The sequence below is a fragment of the Salvelinus alpinus genome, chromosome 23 (genome assembly GCF_045679555.1).
Source record: "Salvelinus alpinus chromosome 23, SLU_Salpinus.1, whole genome shotgun sequence".
NCBI lineage: Eukaryota > Metazoa > Chordata > Actinopteri > Salmoniformes > Salmonidae > Salvelinus > Salvelinus alpinus.
The window spans coordinates 11383719-11403012 of record NC_092108.1 but is presented as its reverse complement, the minus strand read 5'-3'; the positions used below and the strand labels follow the sequence as shown (position 1 = coordinate 11403012).

Below are 19294 nucleotides of genomic sequence, written 5' to 3'. Positions count from 1 at the left end.
ATTTGTTTTCTGCTAGTTAAATTAAACGCATGGCTCCCCTATTTGGGTGTCAGTAATTTGGTAGGGGCTGCCCTACCAGAAATGTATATGTTAAAAACATTTTGGAAATACTATAATTACGCAATAACAAATCTTATAGTAACACAAGATGATTTGTAACATGATAACAATGCATTATACCCTGTCTTTAATTTCACAAACACCTGAGTTTGAAGTGCATTTTCAGTTCCTACATAAATGTCTAATGTTATCAAGTCATTTTAAATGCCATGGAACTTGTTAGAATGGCAAACAGAATGTGTTAATCTTCCGGTTATGGGTGAAAAAGCTACTGGAGGAAGTGGAAGTATAGGCCTATGTGACAATACTTCCTCATTTAGGTTTAGTCATTTATCAAGGTATGGCGACCTTGCGTTTCCCCATCGCTATTCTACTAACTCTCCTCCATCAAGCAGGTGAGATCATTTTCTAAGACATCTGTATACTGATATTTATTACATTGTTTAGACATGTCTGTCTATAATCTGATTAGTAGGTTAGTAAGTAACAGGCAGTATCATTTGTACTGATTACTCTGCTTATAACCAGTCCAACCAGTGTACTGGTTGTCTAACCAGTCGAATCAGTGGGTGACACAGGAACTCAGAAGAAGTCATATGATCTACTGAAGTTTTAAGTCATGTGTTGTGATGTGTTGAACTTTATTGACTTTTAAATTGAAAATATGTAATTAACTTTAAGGCAACAATTTTTGATGATACTGTACTTTTAAAAATATGTTGAAGCTATACACATTTGTAAAACACAAGTAATGAGTAATACAGCAATTTTGGGTGGTGATAGTATACTGATAGTATACTGTACTGTACTACTGTGAGAAAAAGTTCTCAGTGTCAGCTACGAGAAAGTCAGTGACAGGAAACTACGCAACAGCTCCATTTGAAGCATGGAAACTTCTCACTATCTGAAATGCACAGATCAACTTGTTTTCACACATGTCTGTTAGAATCAACCACAAGTATGTGCTCATTACTTGAGCACCCAAGTAATCTATTCTTTTAGGCAGATTAGTTTGTACTTCCTGGAGTTTTTACTTCATTAAGTTGCTTTTGCTGAATGGTTTCTGAAACTGAACAGTTGATAGTGTGTATCATATCCTAGTTCTTTATTGTAAAAGTACTTCTGTATTACTTGTAACAAAGGTTGTGACTCTGTTGATCAGACAGCTGATCTTATTAATGGGTTAATCTTTAAACCGTTTAGCAAATAGGGTGTATAGAGAAATTCCAGCCCAAACTACAAAGCCTGCAAATTGGATCATTACAATGTCTCAGCCAGTTTGGCTATTTCCAAAACCAATCCATTTCCACATATTCCTTTAGGAGGTTGCGTTCCTAAATTCATATATCCTACCGCTGTATTTGTCACATTGTATGATGGGCTTTTTCATATTTTCTTACATGAAGTATTCTGTGTGTTTATTTCAGAGCCCAGTGCTGAGACCTCTGTGTTTGTGCTGAAGGGACAGGATGTTCACCTGGATGTCCAGACACATGTTACACTGCAAGATGTTGATGTGCTATTTTGGAAGTTTAACACATCAGCCAATGTTGTAAAGTACCCCCCAAAAGTTACCTTTGATAGGTACAAAGGTAGGGCTGAATTTAGTGTGGGAGACTTCTCTCTGCTACTGAAGAACCTACAGGAAGGAGACAGTGGACTTTATGATGCAGCATTGTTTGGTAACAATAACAGAAATGTTGCTAAATACTTGATAAAAGTACAAGGTATGTCTGACTAGTTTTTCTATTTTTTCTACAGTGACACAGTTTAATTAAACAAGCTAACATAGTGTACAGGTTAAAGGCATATTCATTGGTACTCTATCTCATGTACTCAGGTCAATAAACAAACAATAAAGGGATTATATTTGTTTTCAGAGAGAGTTGAGCCTCCAGTCCTGACAGTGAACTCTGACTCCACCATCAACGGCACCTGTAACATGACTGTGACCTGCAGAGGTCAGAACACCTCTGTCACCTCCAGCTGTAACAACAGCACCTGCTCTCAGGTGGGAGGAGAGAGTAGAGGGGCTGAGACCTCCACTGTCCCCCTGCTCTCTGTCTATGTGGCAGGGGGTTCCATCATCTGTAACCACAGCAACCAAGTCAGCTGGGCCAACGACACCAAGGAGATCAAAACTATTTGTCCATTGAAATTAGGTAAGACAGATGCATAGAAACACAGTACACACACACACACACACACACACACACACACACACACACACACACACACACACACACACACACACACACACACACACACACACACACACACACACACACACACACACACACACACACTAGGCTAGATTAGATGTTATATGCTACAGAATGTTGACGTTTAGATTTTGATGTCACTGCAATTCCAAAACCAGAGCGGGACAGAGAGGATCGTAACTACGCTGTCACAGTCGGGATGCCAGGTCCCGTCATCCACGTCATCATCATCTTTGTTGGATCCGCCTTGATTGGTTGGTGAAAGCTAAATAAAGGTAAGCTCACTGTTCTTGCTTATTACAGAAACCGTACAGTTATGAATAAAAAGGTTCCCTGAAGTAGGGAAGGAGGTATAACATACTCAGGGGAGTCAACAACCAATCCTATTCACCTGAAGCAAACTGAAATCATGCCCAACGTGCCAATGGATGCCAAGCCCACCCTCGGAAGCCCCACAATTCTGGCTATAATACCGGGGCTCGCATCCATTTCCAAAATTCATTACCGCACTTTAGTAAGACCAAACCCCCTGACTGCACAAGGCCAAAATATGTTATACCACATTCTCTCCTTCAGGGAACAGTAGTTATATTCATTACTGTACATTCCCTTTCAGTCGGTCACTCGGTATAAGACATGCAGACATACAATCAAGCCCCACGCCGGCTCAGAGGGTACCAAACTAGGAGACCCACGGCAGCCCAAGCACACACAGGTTCCACCGGATCCAAAAAGGGGTCACAGAAGCCCCCTTTTTCCCCTACCTTAATACTTACCTGAGAAGCCTGAATTGTCAGTACCTCATGAGGCCTGAACTGTCAGAGCCCTATATAACAAACCAGAACCTGCTACAACATGGCTATGTATACTGACACGCTGCCACTGCAGCCCAAGTCCCTAGACCCCATGGTTCCAAGAATAACACTAACTTTGTGAGCCTAAAATGTCAGAACTCGTACAAGGAACCGCAAGTCCAAAACAACAGAACACCAGTCGTGACTTGGTAAAACGCACGCGCACTGCATAGCGTCAACCAGTGTCACTGAAACCCACAGGAACCCTGCAGTAACCTTGGAAGGGTATACTTGCACACTGCCACGGCAGCCCAATGCTCAAACCCACAGGGAATTGTGGCAACCCGGATAAATGCGTACTATGTCTGCTGCAGCACATCAAGGCAGCCAAAGGCTTATTAAACCCACAGGGAAACTGTGATAGCCCGAACAATTGTTGCCTGACATCGACCATGGCGACCCAACATTTTCCATACACACAAAAAGCTTATTTCTCTCAAATTCTGTGCACAAATATGTTTACATCCTGTTAGTGAGCATTTCTCCTTTGCCAAGATAGTCCATCCACCTGACAGGTGTGGTATATCAAGAAGCTGATTAAACAGCATGATCATTACACAGGTGCACCTTGTGCAGGGGACAATAAAAGGCCATTCTAAAATGTGCAGTTTGGTCACACAACACAATGCCACAAATCAAGTTTCAAGTTGAGGAGTGTACAATTGGGATGCTGACTGCAGGAATGTCCACCAATGTCATTTTAGAGAATTTGTCAGTACGTCCAACCGGTCTCGCAATGTGTTTGGCGTCGTGTGGGTAAAAGGTTTGCTGATGTATTTGTATTTATTATGGATCCCCATTAGCTACTGTCAAGGCAGCTGCTACTCTTCCTGGGTAGTTCTTGTATGCATCTCTAGTGGAGCGGGTCGAGAGTTTCAAGTTCCTTCGTGTCCACATCACCAATGAATGATCTTGTTCCAAACATACCAAGACAGTCGTGAAGAGGGCATGACAAAACCTTTTCCCCCTTAGGAGACTGAAAAGATTTGGCATGGGTCCCCAGATCCTCAAAAGGTTCTACAGCTGCACCATCGAGAGCATCCTGACTGGTTGCATCACCGCCTGGTATGGCAACTGCTCGGCATCTGACCGTAAGGCGCTAAAGAGGGTAGTGCGAACGGGCCAGTATATCACTGGGGCCAAGCTTCCTGCCATCCAGGACCTATATAATAGGCGGTGTCAGAGGAAAGCCCATAAAATTGTCAGAGACTCCAGTCACCCAAGTTAAAGACTGTTTTTTCTGCTACCGCACGGCAAGCGGTACCAGAGCGCCAAGTCTAGGACCAAAAGGCTCCTCAACAGCTTCTACCCCCAAGCCATTAGACTGCTGAACAATTCATAAAAATCGCCACCGGACAATTTACATTGACCCCCCATCTTGTACACTTCTGCTACTCGCTGTTTGTTTGTTACCTATGCATAGTCACTTCGCCCCCACCTACATGTACAGATTACCTCAACTAGCCTGTACTCCTGCACACTGACTCGGTACCGGTGCCCCCTGTATATAGCCTCGTTATTGTTATTCCTATTATGTTACTTTTAATTATTACTTTTTATTTTTCCCTACTTGGTAAATATTTTCTTCTTCTTGAACTGCACTGTTTGTAAGGGCTTGTAAGTAAGCATTTCACGGTAAAGTCTACACTTGTATTCGGTGCATGTGGCAAATAAAGTTTGATTTGATCAATATGTTTTGACCATGACAGTTTACAATCTAGGATTACTCCAATCAGTTTAGTCATCTCAACTTTCTCATATTCCACATTATTTATCCAATATTTAGTTGAGGATTAGGGTTTACTGAGTGTTTTGTTCCAAATACAATGCTTTAAGTTTTAGAAATGTTTAGGGCTAACTTATTCCTTGACACCCACTCTGAAACTAACTGCAGCTCTTTGTTGAGTGTTGCAGTCATTTCAGTCGCTGTAGTAGCTGATGTGTATAGGGTTGAGTCATCCGCATACATAGACACTCTGGCTTTACTCAAAGTCAGTGGCATGTCGTTAGTAAAAATTGAAAAAAGCAAGGGGCCTAAACAGCTACCCTGGGGAATTCCTGATTCTAACTGGATTATATTTCAGAGGCTTCCATTAAAGAACACCCTCTGTGTTCTGTTAAACAAGTAACTCTTTATCCACATTATAGCAGGGTGTTCAAAGCAAAAACACATACGTTTTTCCAGCAGCAGACTATGATCAATCATGTCAAAAGCTGCACTGAAGTCTAACAAGACAGCCCCACACTCATTGTATCATCAATTTCTCTCAGCCAATCATCAGTCATTTGTGTGAGTTCTGTGCTTGTTGAGTTTCCATCCCTATATGCGTGCTGAAAGTCTGTTGTCAGCTATTGTGGTAGAACAGTCGGAATCAGCTTTGTTATGTCCTGTACTCGTGCTCCTGTTTCTCACCATAGAGCTGCCTATGATGACAGCTGGCGATGTTAAATGTGCTGGTCTCTCAGGCAGCCTCACGGTCTGATGAGGGTGGGAGCTCCAAGGATCTGAACCCGAGGTATAAGCCACCGGAGAGGGAGACAGAACAGAGGACGAAGATGCAGGTACATCCGGATCCGATCTTGAATGGGAAGACCCCAAGGAAGAAAGTGCTTCAACCTCTGGATCCTGGGCGGCAAAGCTGTTTCTGGTCTGTGTCATGTCCGGGCACAACCTCTCCAAGGATACCCCCATTTCCAGAGGACGCTTTCTTTGACTTCCACGGCGAGTGACGTACCTCCATGGCTGGTTGGTTGTGTCGAGAACAGCGCCGTTCTCCAGGGAAGGGGTAGACACCTTCGGGATGGAACCCTGCTGAGCACCGGCCAGTCGGCTGTGGAGAGCCGACACGACAGTGACACTTCCACCAGACCAGAGCGGTGTCCGGCTACTAGGGTGGAAGAAAAGGAAAAAGTAGGCGGGTGTAGGTTTGCTACTTGCTTGCTAAGAGTGGCCACTTTGCTCCTGTAGTCCTCCGCAAGCAAGCAGTTGCTACATTGAAAGTCAGCGCGGTCCACATCGTCCCGGAACAACTCTATGCAAAGGACATTTTGCGCTGCATGAGGCAAATGGTGATCACACCAGATACTGATTGGTTTTATGATACAAGCCCCTACCTTTAAAAAAATATATATTTTTAATATATTTTTTTGAATTTGACCCCCTTTTTCTCCCCAATTTCGTGGTATCCAATTGTTAGTAGTTACTATCTTGTCTCATCGCTACAACTCCCGTACGGGCTAGGGAGAGACGAAGGTCGAAAGCCATGCGTCCTCCGAAACACAACCCAACCAAGCCGCACTGCTTCTTAACACAGCGCGCATCCAACCCGGAAGCCAGCCGCACCAATGTAGCCCGCTACAGGAGTCGCTGGTGCTCGATGAGACAAGGATATCCATACCGGCCAAACCCTCCCTAACCCGGACTTCGCTGAAGTTGGAGACTTTTATTTCCCTCACCAACTTGAAACATCTATCTGAGCAGCTAACCGATCGCTGCAGCTGTACATAGTTCATCTGTAAACAGCCCACCCAATTTACCTACCTCATCCCCTTACTGTTTTTATTTATTTACTTTTCTGCTCTTTTGCACACCAGTATCTCTACTTGCACATGATCATCTGATGATTTATCACTCCAGTGTTAATCTGCTAAATTGTAATTATTCGCTCCTATGGCCTATTTATTGCATACCTCCTCATGCCTTTTGCACACAATGTATATAGACTCATTTTTCCCCCTACTGTGTTAATGACTTGTTTATTGTTTACTCCATGTGTAACTCTGTGTTGTTGTCTGTTCACACTGCTATGCTTTATCTTGGCCAGGTCGCAGTTGTAAATGAGAACTTGTTCTCAACTAGCCTACCTGGTTAAATAAAGGTGAAATAAAATAAAAAATAAAATAAATAAAAATTGTGCGTCGCCCCACGGACCTCCCGGTCGCGGCCAGCTGCGACAGAGCCTGGGCGCGAACCCAGAATCTCTGGTGGCACAGCTAGCGCTGCGATGCAGTGCCCTAGACCACTGCGCCACCCGGGAGGCCTGCCCCTACCTTTTTTTAAGGTATCTGTGACCAACAGATGTATATCTGTATTCCCAGTCATGTGAAATCCATAGATTGGGCCTAATGAATGTATTTCAATTGAAGGATTTCCTTATATGAACTGTAACTCAGTAAAATCTTTGAAAAATGTCCATCTTGCGATTATATTTTAGTTCACTGTAGTTAGTCTATTGTATATAATAATTTACTTACTTATATGAACTGTAAATCTGTGAAATTGTTGCATGGTGCGTTAATATTTTTGTTTAGTATAATAAAAAACGATGAAAAAACTATAACATTTATTTACTACACAACAAACATAAGAGGAAAACAAAACTAAAGAATAGCAATAAAAACTGAAAGATAAAAAAAACAGACTAACAAAAAGCAAAGCAAATAAAGGTGTGTTTCAAGGTGTCTTGTAAATATGCAAACAGTTTCGGCCCCCGTCAGGTTCTCTGGTAGGACGCTCCACGCGCCAACACGCGCCAACAGTACAGTCGTAATCCCTCTCGAGGGTAAACCCCTAGTTGTCAAATTGAACCTTTCAGGGGCCGGACCCACAGATCCCATATCTGAAGTCGTGGGTGCCAAATTCCTGTGCATCTGGGTCAATAGATCCCGATGACATGTAACCCCCCACGGGTCCCCTCCCAACAGGCGGATAATCTCTGGAACCAGGGTTGTGTGGGCCAACAGAGAGCCACCAAAATAAACAACAGACCCTCCTGACGGAGCCTCTCCATGGTCGCATGAACCAGAGGAATACCTAGAGCAGGGTACGAAGCCACTGATACGCCAAAGCATCCGTTCCCAACGGAGCACCCAGATCCCTTATTGAGAAGACTAGATGACAATGTGCGTTTTCTCTTGATGCATAAGATCTAAGTAGGCCCTGACGAAAAATCCCAAATTCTGGGCCATCGCCGAGCGGTGTAGACTCCACCCACCCTGGAAAGTAGCTCTGCACCCACATTGAGAGATCTGGGAAGATACGTCACCCTATGCGACAGGAAATGTGCACTGCTCCGTACGAGCAGATAACGGGCCAGGTTTAGGAGAGAGAGATCATGTCCACCCCTCACTGAAACAGACGCAACAACAGAAGTCCCAGAGGCGGCCTCCCAAGTGGCACAGCAGTCTAAGACACTGCATCTCTGTGCTGCGTAACTACAGATTCTGGTTCGATAATCAGCTGTATCACAGCCGGCCACGACCGGGAGAGCCATGAGGTGATGCACAACAGACACCTACATCGTAGACAAATCTCGTAGCCTTTGTGTGCTTGAAAGGTTTGTAAATTGCGTGATGTGCTCTTCCTTCAGACTGGCTGAAGAGTGAAGAATTTAGGAAATGCAGTCCATTCGGAAAGTATTCAGATCCCTTGACTTTTTCCACATTTTGTTTCATTACAGCCTTTTTCTAAAATGGACTAAAAAAATTTTTTCTCAATAATCTACACACAATACTTCATAATGACTAAGCAAAAACAGGTTTTTAGATATTTTTGCAAATGTATTTAAAATAGAAAACTGAAATAACACATTTACATAAGTATTCAAAACCTTTACTTAGTATTGTTATAATCTCCACCCGGCACAGCCAGGAGAGGACTGGCCACCCTTCAGAGCCTGGTTCCTCCCTAGGTTGCTTCCTAGGTTCCTGCCTTTCTAGGGAGTTTTTCCTAGCCGCCATGCTTCTATATCTGCATTGCATGCTGTTTGGGGTTTTAGGCTGGGTTTCTGTATAGCACTTTGTGACATCGGCTGATGTAAAAAGGGCTTTATGAATACATTTGATTGATTGATGTTGTTGAAGCACCTTTGGCAGTGATTACAGCCTCGAGTCTTCTTGGGTATAACGCTACAAGCTTGGTACGACTGTATTTGGAAAGTTTCTCCCATTATACTCTGCAGATCCTCTCAAACTCTGTCAGGTTGGATGGGGTGCGTCGCTGCACAGCTATTTTCAGGTCTCTCCAGAGATGTTAGATCGGGTTCAAGTCCGGGCTCTGCTTGGGCCATTCAAAGACATTCAGACGCTTATCCCAAAGCCACTCCTGCGTTGTCTTGGCTGTGTGCTTAGGGTCGTTGTCCTGTTGTAAGGTGAACCTTCGCACCAGTCAAGGATCTCTCTGTACTTTGCTCCGTTCATCTTTCGCTCGATTCTGACTAGTCTCCCAGTCCCTGCCACTGAAAAACATCCCCACAGCATGATGCTGCCACCACCATGCTTCACCGTAGGGATGATGCCAGGTTTCCTCCAGATGTGATGCTTGGCATTCAGGCCAAAGCGTTTAATATTGGTTTCATCAGACCAGAGAATCGTGTTTCTCATGGTCAGAGTCCTTTAAGTGCTTTTTGGCAAACTCCAAGTGGGCTGTCATGTGCCTTTAACTGAAGAGTGGCTTCCGTCTGGTCGTTGTACCATAAAGGCCTGATTGGTGGAGTGCTGCAGAGATGATTGTGGGCGGCCAGCTCTAGGAAGTTTTAGTGGTTCCAGACTTCTTCCATTTAAGAATGATGGAGGCCACTGTGTTCTTGGGGACCTTCAATGCTCCAGAAATGTTTTGGTACCATTGGCCAAATCTGTGCCTCGACCCAATCCTGTCTCGGAGCTCTATGGACAATTCCTTCGACCTCATGGCTTGGTTTTTGGTATGACATGCACTGCTAACTGTGGGACCTTATATAGACAGGTGTGTGCCTCTCCAAATCATGTCCAATCAAATTGAATTCACCACAGGTCGACTCCAATCAAGTTGTAGAAACATCTCAAGGATGACCAATGGAAACAGGATACACCTGAGCTCAATTTCGAGTCTCATAGCAAAAGTTTGGACACACCTATCAACAATTTTTCTTTATATTTACTATATTGTAGAATAATAGTGAAGACATGAAAACGATGAAATAACACATATGTAATCATGTAGTAACCAAAAAGGTGTTAAACATATCAAAATATATTTTAGATTCTTCAAATAGCCACCCTTTGCCTTGATGACAGCTTTGCACACTCTTGGCATTCTCTCAACCAGCTTCAGCTGGAATGATTTTCCAACAGTCTTGAAGGAATTCCCACATTCTGAGCACTTGTTGGCTGCTTTTCCTTCATTCTGCAGTCTTTCTCATCCCAAACCATCTCAATTGGGTTGAGGTCAGGTGATTGTGGAGGCCAGGTCATCTGATGCAGCACTCCATCACTCTCCTTCTTGATCAAATAGCCCGTACTCCGCCTGGAGGTTTGTTGGTGTCCTGTTGAAAAACAAATGATATTTCTACTAAGCGCAAACCAGTTTGGATTGCGTATCGCTGCAGAGTGCTGTGGTAGCCATGCTGGTTAAGTGTGCCTTGAATTCTAAATAAATCACATACAGTGTCACCAGCAAAGCACCCCCACACCATCACACCTCCTCCTTCATGCTTCACGGTGGGAACCACACATGCAGAGATCATCCGTTCACCTATTCTGCGTCTCACAAAGACACGGTGGTTGGAACCAAAAATCTCACATTTGGACTCATCAGACCAAAGGAACGTTACAAAATGTGGTAAAGGTAAAGGGGTCTGAATACTTTCCGAATGCACTCTAGTTACGAGCCACGGAATTATAGCCAGGAAAGAGGGGCTTCCGAGGGCTTGGCATCCATTGGCCCATTGGGCATGGTTTCAGTTTGCATCAGGTGAATACGATTGGTCGTTGACTCCCTATAGTGTTATACCTCGTGAGCGACTGAAAGTGAACACATTATATTAATTAAACTTTTGTGAAAACGGTTGAAAACAGGATGTAGTCATTTCACATTATTTATATATATTCATAGCAAATCTTTATTGTATTTTTATGTAGTTGATTTATAGGTGACAAAGTGGAAATTATAATCACAGGGTATGCTATATTCAGGGTAAGATACCATAGATATTTAACACCACTGATACTGTGTCATTGTTGATGCCATTTTAAAAAATGCAGTTAGTGGAAAATGTATACATTCTGTGAAACTCATGTTAGTTTCTTATATTATAGAGCATTGAACCACTGAAAAATATTACATTTATTGATTTGAGGTAATTAATGACCTTGTTTTATACCTGGGTCACCATTCATGACTCCAGGTAACAGTCAAGTAGGTGGTGAAGAGCAGGAATCTCCAGGTCCAGCATCAGCCACCCCACCATGGTGGGAGACCAGTCTCCACCTGAAGACTTCCCCATGACCTCCGTGACCTCCTGACCATGCCTGAGAGTATATATGCTACTGTATGGTGGGGGAAAAAGAGTAGCAAACAATAATTAGGAATTTTAACATCATCTAGACCAGGATTCTATCACTTTGCTTTTTGTCAGCTATACACCTTTGAAGGCAATGTTCCCGCGTTCACTGAGAACATTAAATTCAGCTCAATCTGGAAATTATGTTTAAATGTACACAGCTGACAAACCATGATCAGATTTAATCTTGGCCTAAGACCGCGGAAGATCCATGCTATAGCGTGATTGAAATGTAAAGGCAATGTACCTGCGTGTGTGGGGACTGCATCGGTAAACTCTGCATATGTCGGCTCAATCGGAAATTACCTTTACATTTCTATCGTGCGACAATTCGGATATTCTCCCAAACAACGATCAACTACAGATGAAGGATCTTAATTTGACCACACTGTTGTTGCAGGAAATGCAAACTTGTAGTGTATTCAAGGTTTAAAAATGCTTCTAAAGTTTGGAATTTACACTTTAAAATATCAGACTTGATTTGCCAATACAAAAAATCTAAAACCTCCACAAACATTTATTATTTATATCCCCATAATCCTGTTGCTTCAGGATATTTTCCTGCTGTGAGAAACAGGTCAAATTAAGATCCTACATCTGTAAGCACAGCTGTCTTTGATAATTTTAAATATATATTTTTTCCTTGTAACATTTGTGAACCGTCATGACAGTAGTATGCTGTAAATGTACATAAAAAGTGAACATTTCAAATTATTCATCATAGTGGGAATTAAACAGAAACAAATAATGTATCATAGTGGGTATTAAATAGAAACACATCATTCATCTTAATGGGTATTAAACAGAAACAAATAATTTATCATAGTGGGTATTAATCAGAAAAAAATTATGTATCATGGTCGGTATTAAACAGAAACAAATCTTTCATCATAGTGGGTACTAAACAGAAACACATCATTCATCATAGTGGGTACTAAACAGAAACACATCATTCATCATAGTGGGTACTAAACAGAAACACATTCATCTTAATGGGTATTAAACAGAAACAAATCTTTCATCATAGTGGGTACTAAACAGAAACAAATGAACCAAAAACATGTGATACTGTACAGTCAGATATTCTTATATCATGTTATGCTGTCTACTGTACATTATACTATGCCATGTAATGCTATATTATGTCAAGCCCCAATAATATGCCTTGAAATGCTATGCTATCTTACATTAGGCTAAAGACATGCTACGGTACTTTGTAGTTCATACCTCCATAATCTATGAGCAGAATTAACGTTTTACCTCAATAAGCAACTGTTTTCTTGAAGCTGTGCGGCACAATTTCCCCTACATTTACCTCAACGTGCGACAACCCGCTAGAAATTCAAGTTTCAGCCGATGAGCTTCAGCCCCTTGCCATTTGAGTGACAGCTAGCAAGACACACACACAGCAGAGCGAGAGAGAGCAATGACGTGGTGCACATATCTGCACATTTGTCACCCAATTTTCGGGTATCACTTTTGGCTTGTGAGCCCAAAGAAGTTAAAGCAGGTGTACACATTTTATCAAGGTACTCACATACCCATTCCTTTTGTTGCTGAGTACATCTACACATTTTTGTTCCATTGGTTTTGCTTTTCTGTTGATAAAATGCTGGCATCAAAACACTGGTGTATTGAACTTTTTATTTTTATTTTATGTCATTGTGCCAACTCACAATAGCATCTCTGAATTCTTTATTAGATTGGAATTTTCCATCAGCAGGGAAATACTGACCAGGTTTATCCAGTTTGCAAAATGTTGATGCCATTGAATTCAATGGTGGTTATTTCTGCACCTCCCTCAACGGTGTCTAAGGTGTTTCGATGTCCTTTCTCATGGCTCTAATACACACCCTTTATTAATAATTTTCCAAGATAGTGATACCCACTTCCCCAGTGAGTAGTAATGGTATTTGTGCCTCTTAATTGGTCACAGTACCTGTAATGTCTTATACCAGTGTCACGCTTCAAATATCACTGTTGTTGACAACACACATGACCAAAATTATTCAGTTGTCTTCCCATTTCCACATAATCTGTCATAAACAAGCCTAAGATCACCAATGCGCAATGCTAGGTGTCAGCTGGAGTGGTGTAAAGCTTGCCACCATTGGACTCTGGAGCAGTGGAAACACTTTCTCTGGAGTGATGAATCACGCTTCACCATCTGTTAGTCCGACAGATTAATCTGGGTTTGGCGGATGCCAGGAGAACACTAACTGCCCGAAATGCATAGCGCCAACTGTAAAGTTTGGTTTGGGCCCTTAGTTCCAGTGAAGGGAAATCTTAACGCTACAGCCTTACAATTACATTCTAGACGATTCTGTGCTTCCAACTTTGTGGCAACACTTTCGGGAAGGCCCTTTCCTGTTTCAGCATGACAATGCTCCAGTGAACAAAGCGAGATCTGTTCAGAAATGGTTTGTCGAGATCGGTGAGGAAGAACTTGACTGGCCTGCACAAGCCCTGACCTCAACCCCATCGAACACCTTTGGGATGAATTGGAACGCCAACTGCGAGCCAGGCCTAATCGCCCAACATCAGTGCCCAACCTTACTAATGCTCTTGTGGCTGAATGGAAGCAAGTCAGCAATTTTCCAACATCTAGTGGAAAGAAGAGTGGAGGCTGTTATAGCAGCAAAGGGGGGACCAAGTCCATATTAATACCCATGATTTTGGATTGAGATGTCCACATACTTTTGGTCATGTAGTGTGTGTGTGTGTATATATACTAATAGACTATTCGAAGAGGGATGCTGAATGTTAAATACAGCAGCCAATGGCACTCACGGGGTGTTTGAAAGAAGAGAATACTCGTTGGCGATAGGCTATTGTAGTAATTTATTCAGAACCATAACCATTCAATCTTTGTGAAGAGAAGTGATAGTTGTCGGCATCTTATACTAGTCCTATATTATTCAAGCGTGTCATTACACTGATGAAGACAAGGACAACAAAACGTATTTCATTTAACTGTTGAAAGAGAAGGAATGAAGCTACAATAGAGATAAAGAGGAGACATGCTAATGCCCACGTCGCACAACATTAGGGGAAATATTATTAAAGGTATATACACGTCAGCCTACTAATTATAAAACTGTATAATAGGCACTATTATATTTCTAAATTCAAATCAAATTTGCTAGCCTATAATTGTAACTTTGTAGGCTGGATGTGCTGCACCAGCATCGCATGTTCTCTCCCTGCTTCATGGTTTGAATGACGTCCGTAATTCCAGTCCATATGATGCAATACAATCTACACTCGAAGATTACTGAAAATTACTGAAGATGTTCCATTTATTTACCCAAGAGAGCATAGCTAGATCTATGGGCTTTTCGGTTGTACGTAATGTGCGGTAGCCTATACAGTATACTATAGGCTATGCATTAGATAACTACACAATGATTTTGGCTTTTCTTTGTCTCTTATTAAATGTATGGCTCATCAGGCTCAGGTAGCATCATTGAATTTTCATGCCGCTCAAATCAGACATTTACAGTAAATGCTTTAGAATGGCACTACTGGATAAGTTATTTGTTCTCGGAATGGAACATCTGTGAAATACCAAGAAAATATTCATGTTAAACACTTTTGCACACAGAGTCCATGCAACTTATGTGATTTGTTAAGCACATGTTTGCTCCTGAACTTATTTAGGCATTGCCATAACAAAAGGGTTTAGTGACAAGACATTTCAGCTTTTCATTGTTTATTAATTTCTAAAAACATTATGGGGTATTGTGTGTAGGCCAGTGACACACAACCTAAAATGTAACCCATTTTAAATTCAGGCTATAACATAACAAAATGTGGAAAATGTCAAGTGGAGGGAAATACTTTCTGAAGGCAATGTATATATTCTTTCATCTTTAATAATGATTCATATTGAAAGTAAGAGCACACATTATTGGAGGAACTATACACGTTACAGGAACTGTAAACTCAGGGTAGTACCCAGGCTAATTGTTGAAGTGTCTAGCAGGGTTACGGTCAATTCCATTTCCATTCCTGTTAATTTCAATGCTTTTCAATTAGGAAAATTAGGAATTGGAATTTGGTTTACTCTCTGTATTGACTGGAATTGAAATGGAAGTCTCCCAACCCTATTGTCTGATGTGCTGGACTAGAGGAACTGTAACATAATGTCTATCTGTATTTCAGTGTCTCCCCCTGCTGGCGTGTCTGTGTAAATGCTGAAGATTCTCCTGGTGTCTGTGGGGCTATTCATCATGATCTCTGCAGTCATCAACCTCCACATCAGGGACATTCTAAAAACAACACGGATTTAAGCCCACGAGTGACAGAATGACGTTTATTGTATTTTTACCATTGACAGGGCTTCCCACAGTGAGGATATTATTTACAATGAAATGTGACGATATACAGCAGAAGATATAATCATGAGATTAATAATTATGTTCCTTTTTATGTAACAATGTACAGTACACAGAAACAGAAGGATGTTGCCTGCACATGTAAATCAGATTAGGTAATTAAAAAAGTTTTCAAAAATATTTACTTTTTCTTTTCATTTGTTGCTATAAAAATAACATACCTTAGATATTCTTTATTTGCTATATTTTTTAGGAAGTAGTTCTGAAAATAACGCTCACAAGCCAAAAGTGATAACCGAAAATTGGGTGACAAATGTGCAGATATGTCACCACGTCATTGCTCTCTCTCGCTCTGCTGTGTGTGTGTCTTGCTAGCTGTCACTCAAATGGCAACGGGCTGTCGCACGTTGAGGTAAATGTAGGGAAAATGGTGCCGCACAGCTTCAAGAAAACAGTTGCTTATTGAGGTAAAACGTTAATTCTGCTGATAGATTATGCATGTATGAACTACACATTGAAACATACAGCCCAAAGGAAAAAAATACTTACTAGTTGCCAAAGTACCGTAGCATGTCTTTAGCCTAATGTAAGATAGCATAGCATTTCAAGGCATATTATTGGGGCTTGACATAATATAACATTACATGCCATAGTATAATGTACAGTAGCACAGCATAACATGATATAAGAATATCTGACTGTACAGTATCACATGTTTTTGGTTAATTTGTTTCTGTTTAGTACCCACTATGATGAATGATGTGTTTCTGTTTAGTACCCACTATGATGAATGATGTGTTTCTGTTTAGTACCCACTATGATGAATGATGTGTTTCTGTTTAGTACCCACTATGATGAATGATTTGTTTCTGTTTAGTACCCACTATGATGAATGATGTGTTTCTGTTTAGTACCCACTATGATGAATGATTTGTTTCTGTTTAGTACCCACTATGATGAATGATGTGTTTCTGTTTAGTACCCACTATGATGAATGATTTGTTTCTGTTTAGTACCCACTATGATGAATGATGTGTTTCTGTTTAGTACCCACTATGATGAAAGATGTGTTTCTGTTTAGTACCCACTATGATGAATGATTTGTTTCTGTTTAGTACCCACTATGATGAATGATGTGTTTCTGTTTAGTACCCACTATGATGAATGATGTGTTTCTGTTTAGTACCCACTATGATGAATGATGTGTTTCTGTTTAATACCGACCATTATACATCATTTTTTTCTGATTAATACCCACTATGATACATTATTTGTTTCTGTTTAATACCCATTAAGATGAATGATGTGTTTCTGTTTAATTCCCACTATGATGAATAATTTGAAATGTTCACTTTTTATGTACTTTTACAGCATACTACTGTCATGACGGTTCACAAATGTTACAAGGAAAAAATATATATATTTAACATTTTCAAAGACAGCTGTGCTTACAGATGTAGGATCTTATTTTGACCTGTTTCTCACAGCAGGAAAATATCCTGAAGCAACAGGATTATGGGGATATAAATAATAAATGTTTGTGGAGGTTTTAGATTTTTTGTATTGGCAAATCAAGTCTGATATTTTAAAGCGTAAATTCCAAACTTTAGAAGCATTTTTAAACCTTGAATACACTACAAGTTTGCATTTCCTGCAACAACAGTGTGGTCAAATGAAGATCCTTCATCTGTAGTTGATCGTTGTTTGGAAGAATATCCGAATTGTAGCACGATAGAAATGTAAAGGTAATTTCCGATTGAGCTGACATATGCAGAGTTTACCGATGCAGTCCCCACACACGCAGGTACATTGCCTTTACATTTAAATCACGCTATAGCACGGATCTTACGCGGTCTTAGGCCAAGACTCAATCTGATCATGGTTTGTCAGCTATGTACATTTAAACATAATTTCCAGATTGAGCTGAATTTAATGTTTTCTCAGTGAACGTGGGAACATTGCCTTCAAAGGTGTATAGCCGACAAAAAGCAAAGTGATAGAATCCTGGTCTAGATTGTTAAAATTCCTTATTATTGTTTGCTACTCTTTTTTCCCCCACCATACAGTAGCATATATACTCTCAGGCATGGTCATGGAGGTCACGGAGGTCATGGGGAAGTCTTCAGGTGGAGACTGGTCTCCCACCATACTGTAGATGGTGGCTGATGCTGGACCTGGAGATTCCTGCTCTTCACCACCTACTTGACTGTTACCTGGAATCGGGAGAATAAAAACATACATTTACATTTTCACTATGAATTTATGAATGGTGACCCAGGTATAAAACAAGGTAATTAATTACCTCAAGTCAATAAATGTAATATTTTTCAGTGGTTCAATGCTCTATAATATAAGAAATTAACATGAGTTTCTCAGAATGTATACATTTTCCACTAACTGCATTTAAAAAAATGGCATCAACAATGACACAGTATCAGTGGTGTTAAATATCTATGGTATCTTACCCTGAATATAGCATACCCTGTGATTATAATTTCCACTTTGTCACCTATAAATCAACTACATAAAAATACAATAAAGATGTGCTATGTGTCACGTTCTGACCGTGTGTGTTTTGCTTGTTTTAGTGTTGGTCAGGACGTGAGCTGGGTGGGCATTCTATGTTGTGTGTCTTGTTTGTCCGTTTCTATGTTTGGCCTAATATGGTTCTCAATCAGAGGCAGATGTTTTGTGTTGTCTCTGATTGGGAATCATATATAGGTGGCTTGTTTTGTGTTGGGGATTGTTGTTTCCTGTCTTTGTGTTTTCTCTGCACCAGCTAGGACTGTATCGGTTTGCCACATTTTGTTATTTTGTTAAGTGTTCACTGTTTATTCGTTTTATTAAACATGTTGAGCACTGGCTACGCTGCGTCTTTGTCCGATCCCTGTTACACCCCCTCTTCAGACGAAGAGGAGGAAGGCTGCCGTTACAGAACCACCCACCAATCTCGGACCAAGCAGCGTGGCTACGGGCAACAGCAGCAGCAGCAGCGGCCCAGTACACAGGACTCATGGACATGGGAGGAAATTCTGGAGGGTAAAGGACACTGGGCTAACATTGGAGAATATCGCCGCTCTCGTGAAGAGATGGAGGCAGCTAAAGCCCAGGAGCGGTGGTATGAGGAGGCAGCACGGAAGCGTGGCTGGAAGCCCGAGAAGAAATAAGAGGAGTGTGGCGAAGTCAGGTAGGAAACCTGCGCCCACTTCCTGTGCTTACCGTGGAGAGCGGGAGTACGGGCAGACACCGTGTTATGCGGAAAAGCGCACAGTGTCTCCTGTACGTGTGCTTAGCCTGGTGCGGTACATTCCAGCTCCCCGTATCGGCCGGGCTAGAGTGGGCATCGTGCCAGGTGCCATGAAGCCGGCTCAACGCGTCTGGTCTCCAGTGCGTCTCCTCGGGCCGGCATACATGGCACCAGCCTTACGCATGTTGTCCCCGGTTCGCCAACACAGCCCAGTGCGGGTTATTCCACCTCCCCGCATTGGTCGGGCGACGGGGAG

General features: G+C 41.7%; 2 protein-coding genes across 5 annotated transcripts in view; one reads left to right on the top strand and one right to left on the bottom strand.

The window, feature by feature from the left end:
- The first annotated feature begins 341 nt into the window (after positions 1 to 341).
- Positions 342 to 15755, top strand: LOC139550243 (SLAM family member 9-like). Of its 3 annotated transcripts, none has more exons than XM_071360988.1 (5): positions 342 to 455; positions 1488 to 1787; positions 1941 to 2222; positions 2441 to 2557; positions 15619 to 15755. In XM_071360988.1, exons 1-4 carry the CDS (start codon positions 401 to 403, stop codon positions 2542 to 2544), a joined length of 741 nt encoding a protein of 246 aa, XP_071217089.1. In that variant the 5' UTR covers positions 342 to 400; the 3' UTR covers positions 2545 to 2557; positions 15619 to 15755. The 3 variants fall into 3 exon arrangements, with proteins under 3 accessions (XP_071217089.1, XP_071217090.1, XP_071217091.1); XM_071360989.1 differs by lacking the exon at positions 15619 to 15755 and adding an exon at positions 11299 to 13184; XM_071360990.1 differs by lacking the exon at positions 15619 to 15755 and adding an exon at positions 4109 to 5661.
- LOC139550241 (SLAM family member 9-like) overlaps positions 15756 to 19294 on the bottom strand; it is a 138728-nt gene continuing 135189 nt past the window's right edge. For both annotated transcript variants that reach the window (XM_071360987.1, XM_071360986.1), the window contains exon 5: positions 15756 to 18004. The gene's annotated coding sequence lies outside the window, so the exon portion shown is untranslated. The remainder of the gene's footprint in view (positions 18005 to 19294) is intronic.

Bases quoted from the DNA above. Each gene is read 5' to 3' on its own strand.
- LOC139550243 (XM_071360988.1), top strand. From the start codon at position 401: ATGGCGACCTTGCGTTTCCCCATCGCTATTCTACTAACTCTCCTCCAT. The intron at 456-1,487 runs GTGAGATCATTT...TGTTTATTTCAG, and splicing joins AACTCTCCTCCATCAAGCAG to AGCCCAGTGCTGAGACCTCT. The intron at 1,788-1,940 runs GTATGTCTGACT...ATTTGTTTTCAG, and splicing joins ATACTTGATAAAAGTACAAG to AGAGAGTTGAGCCTCCAGTC.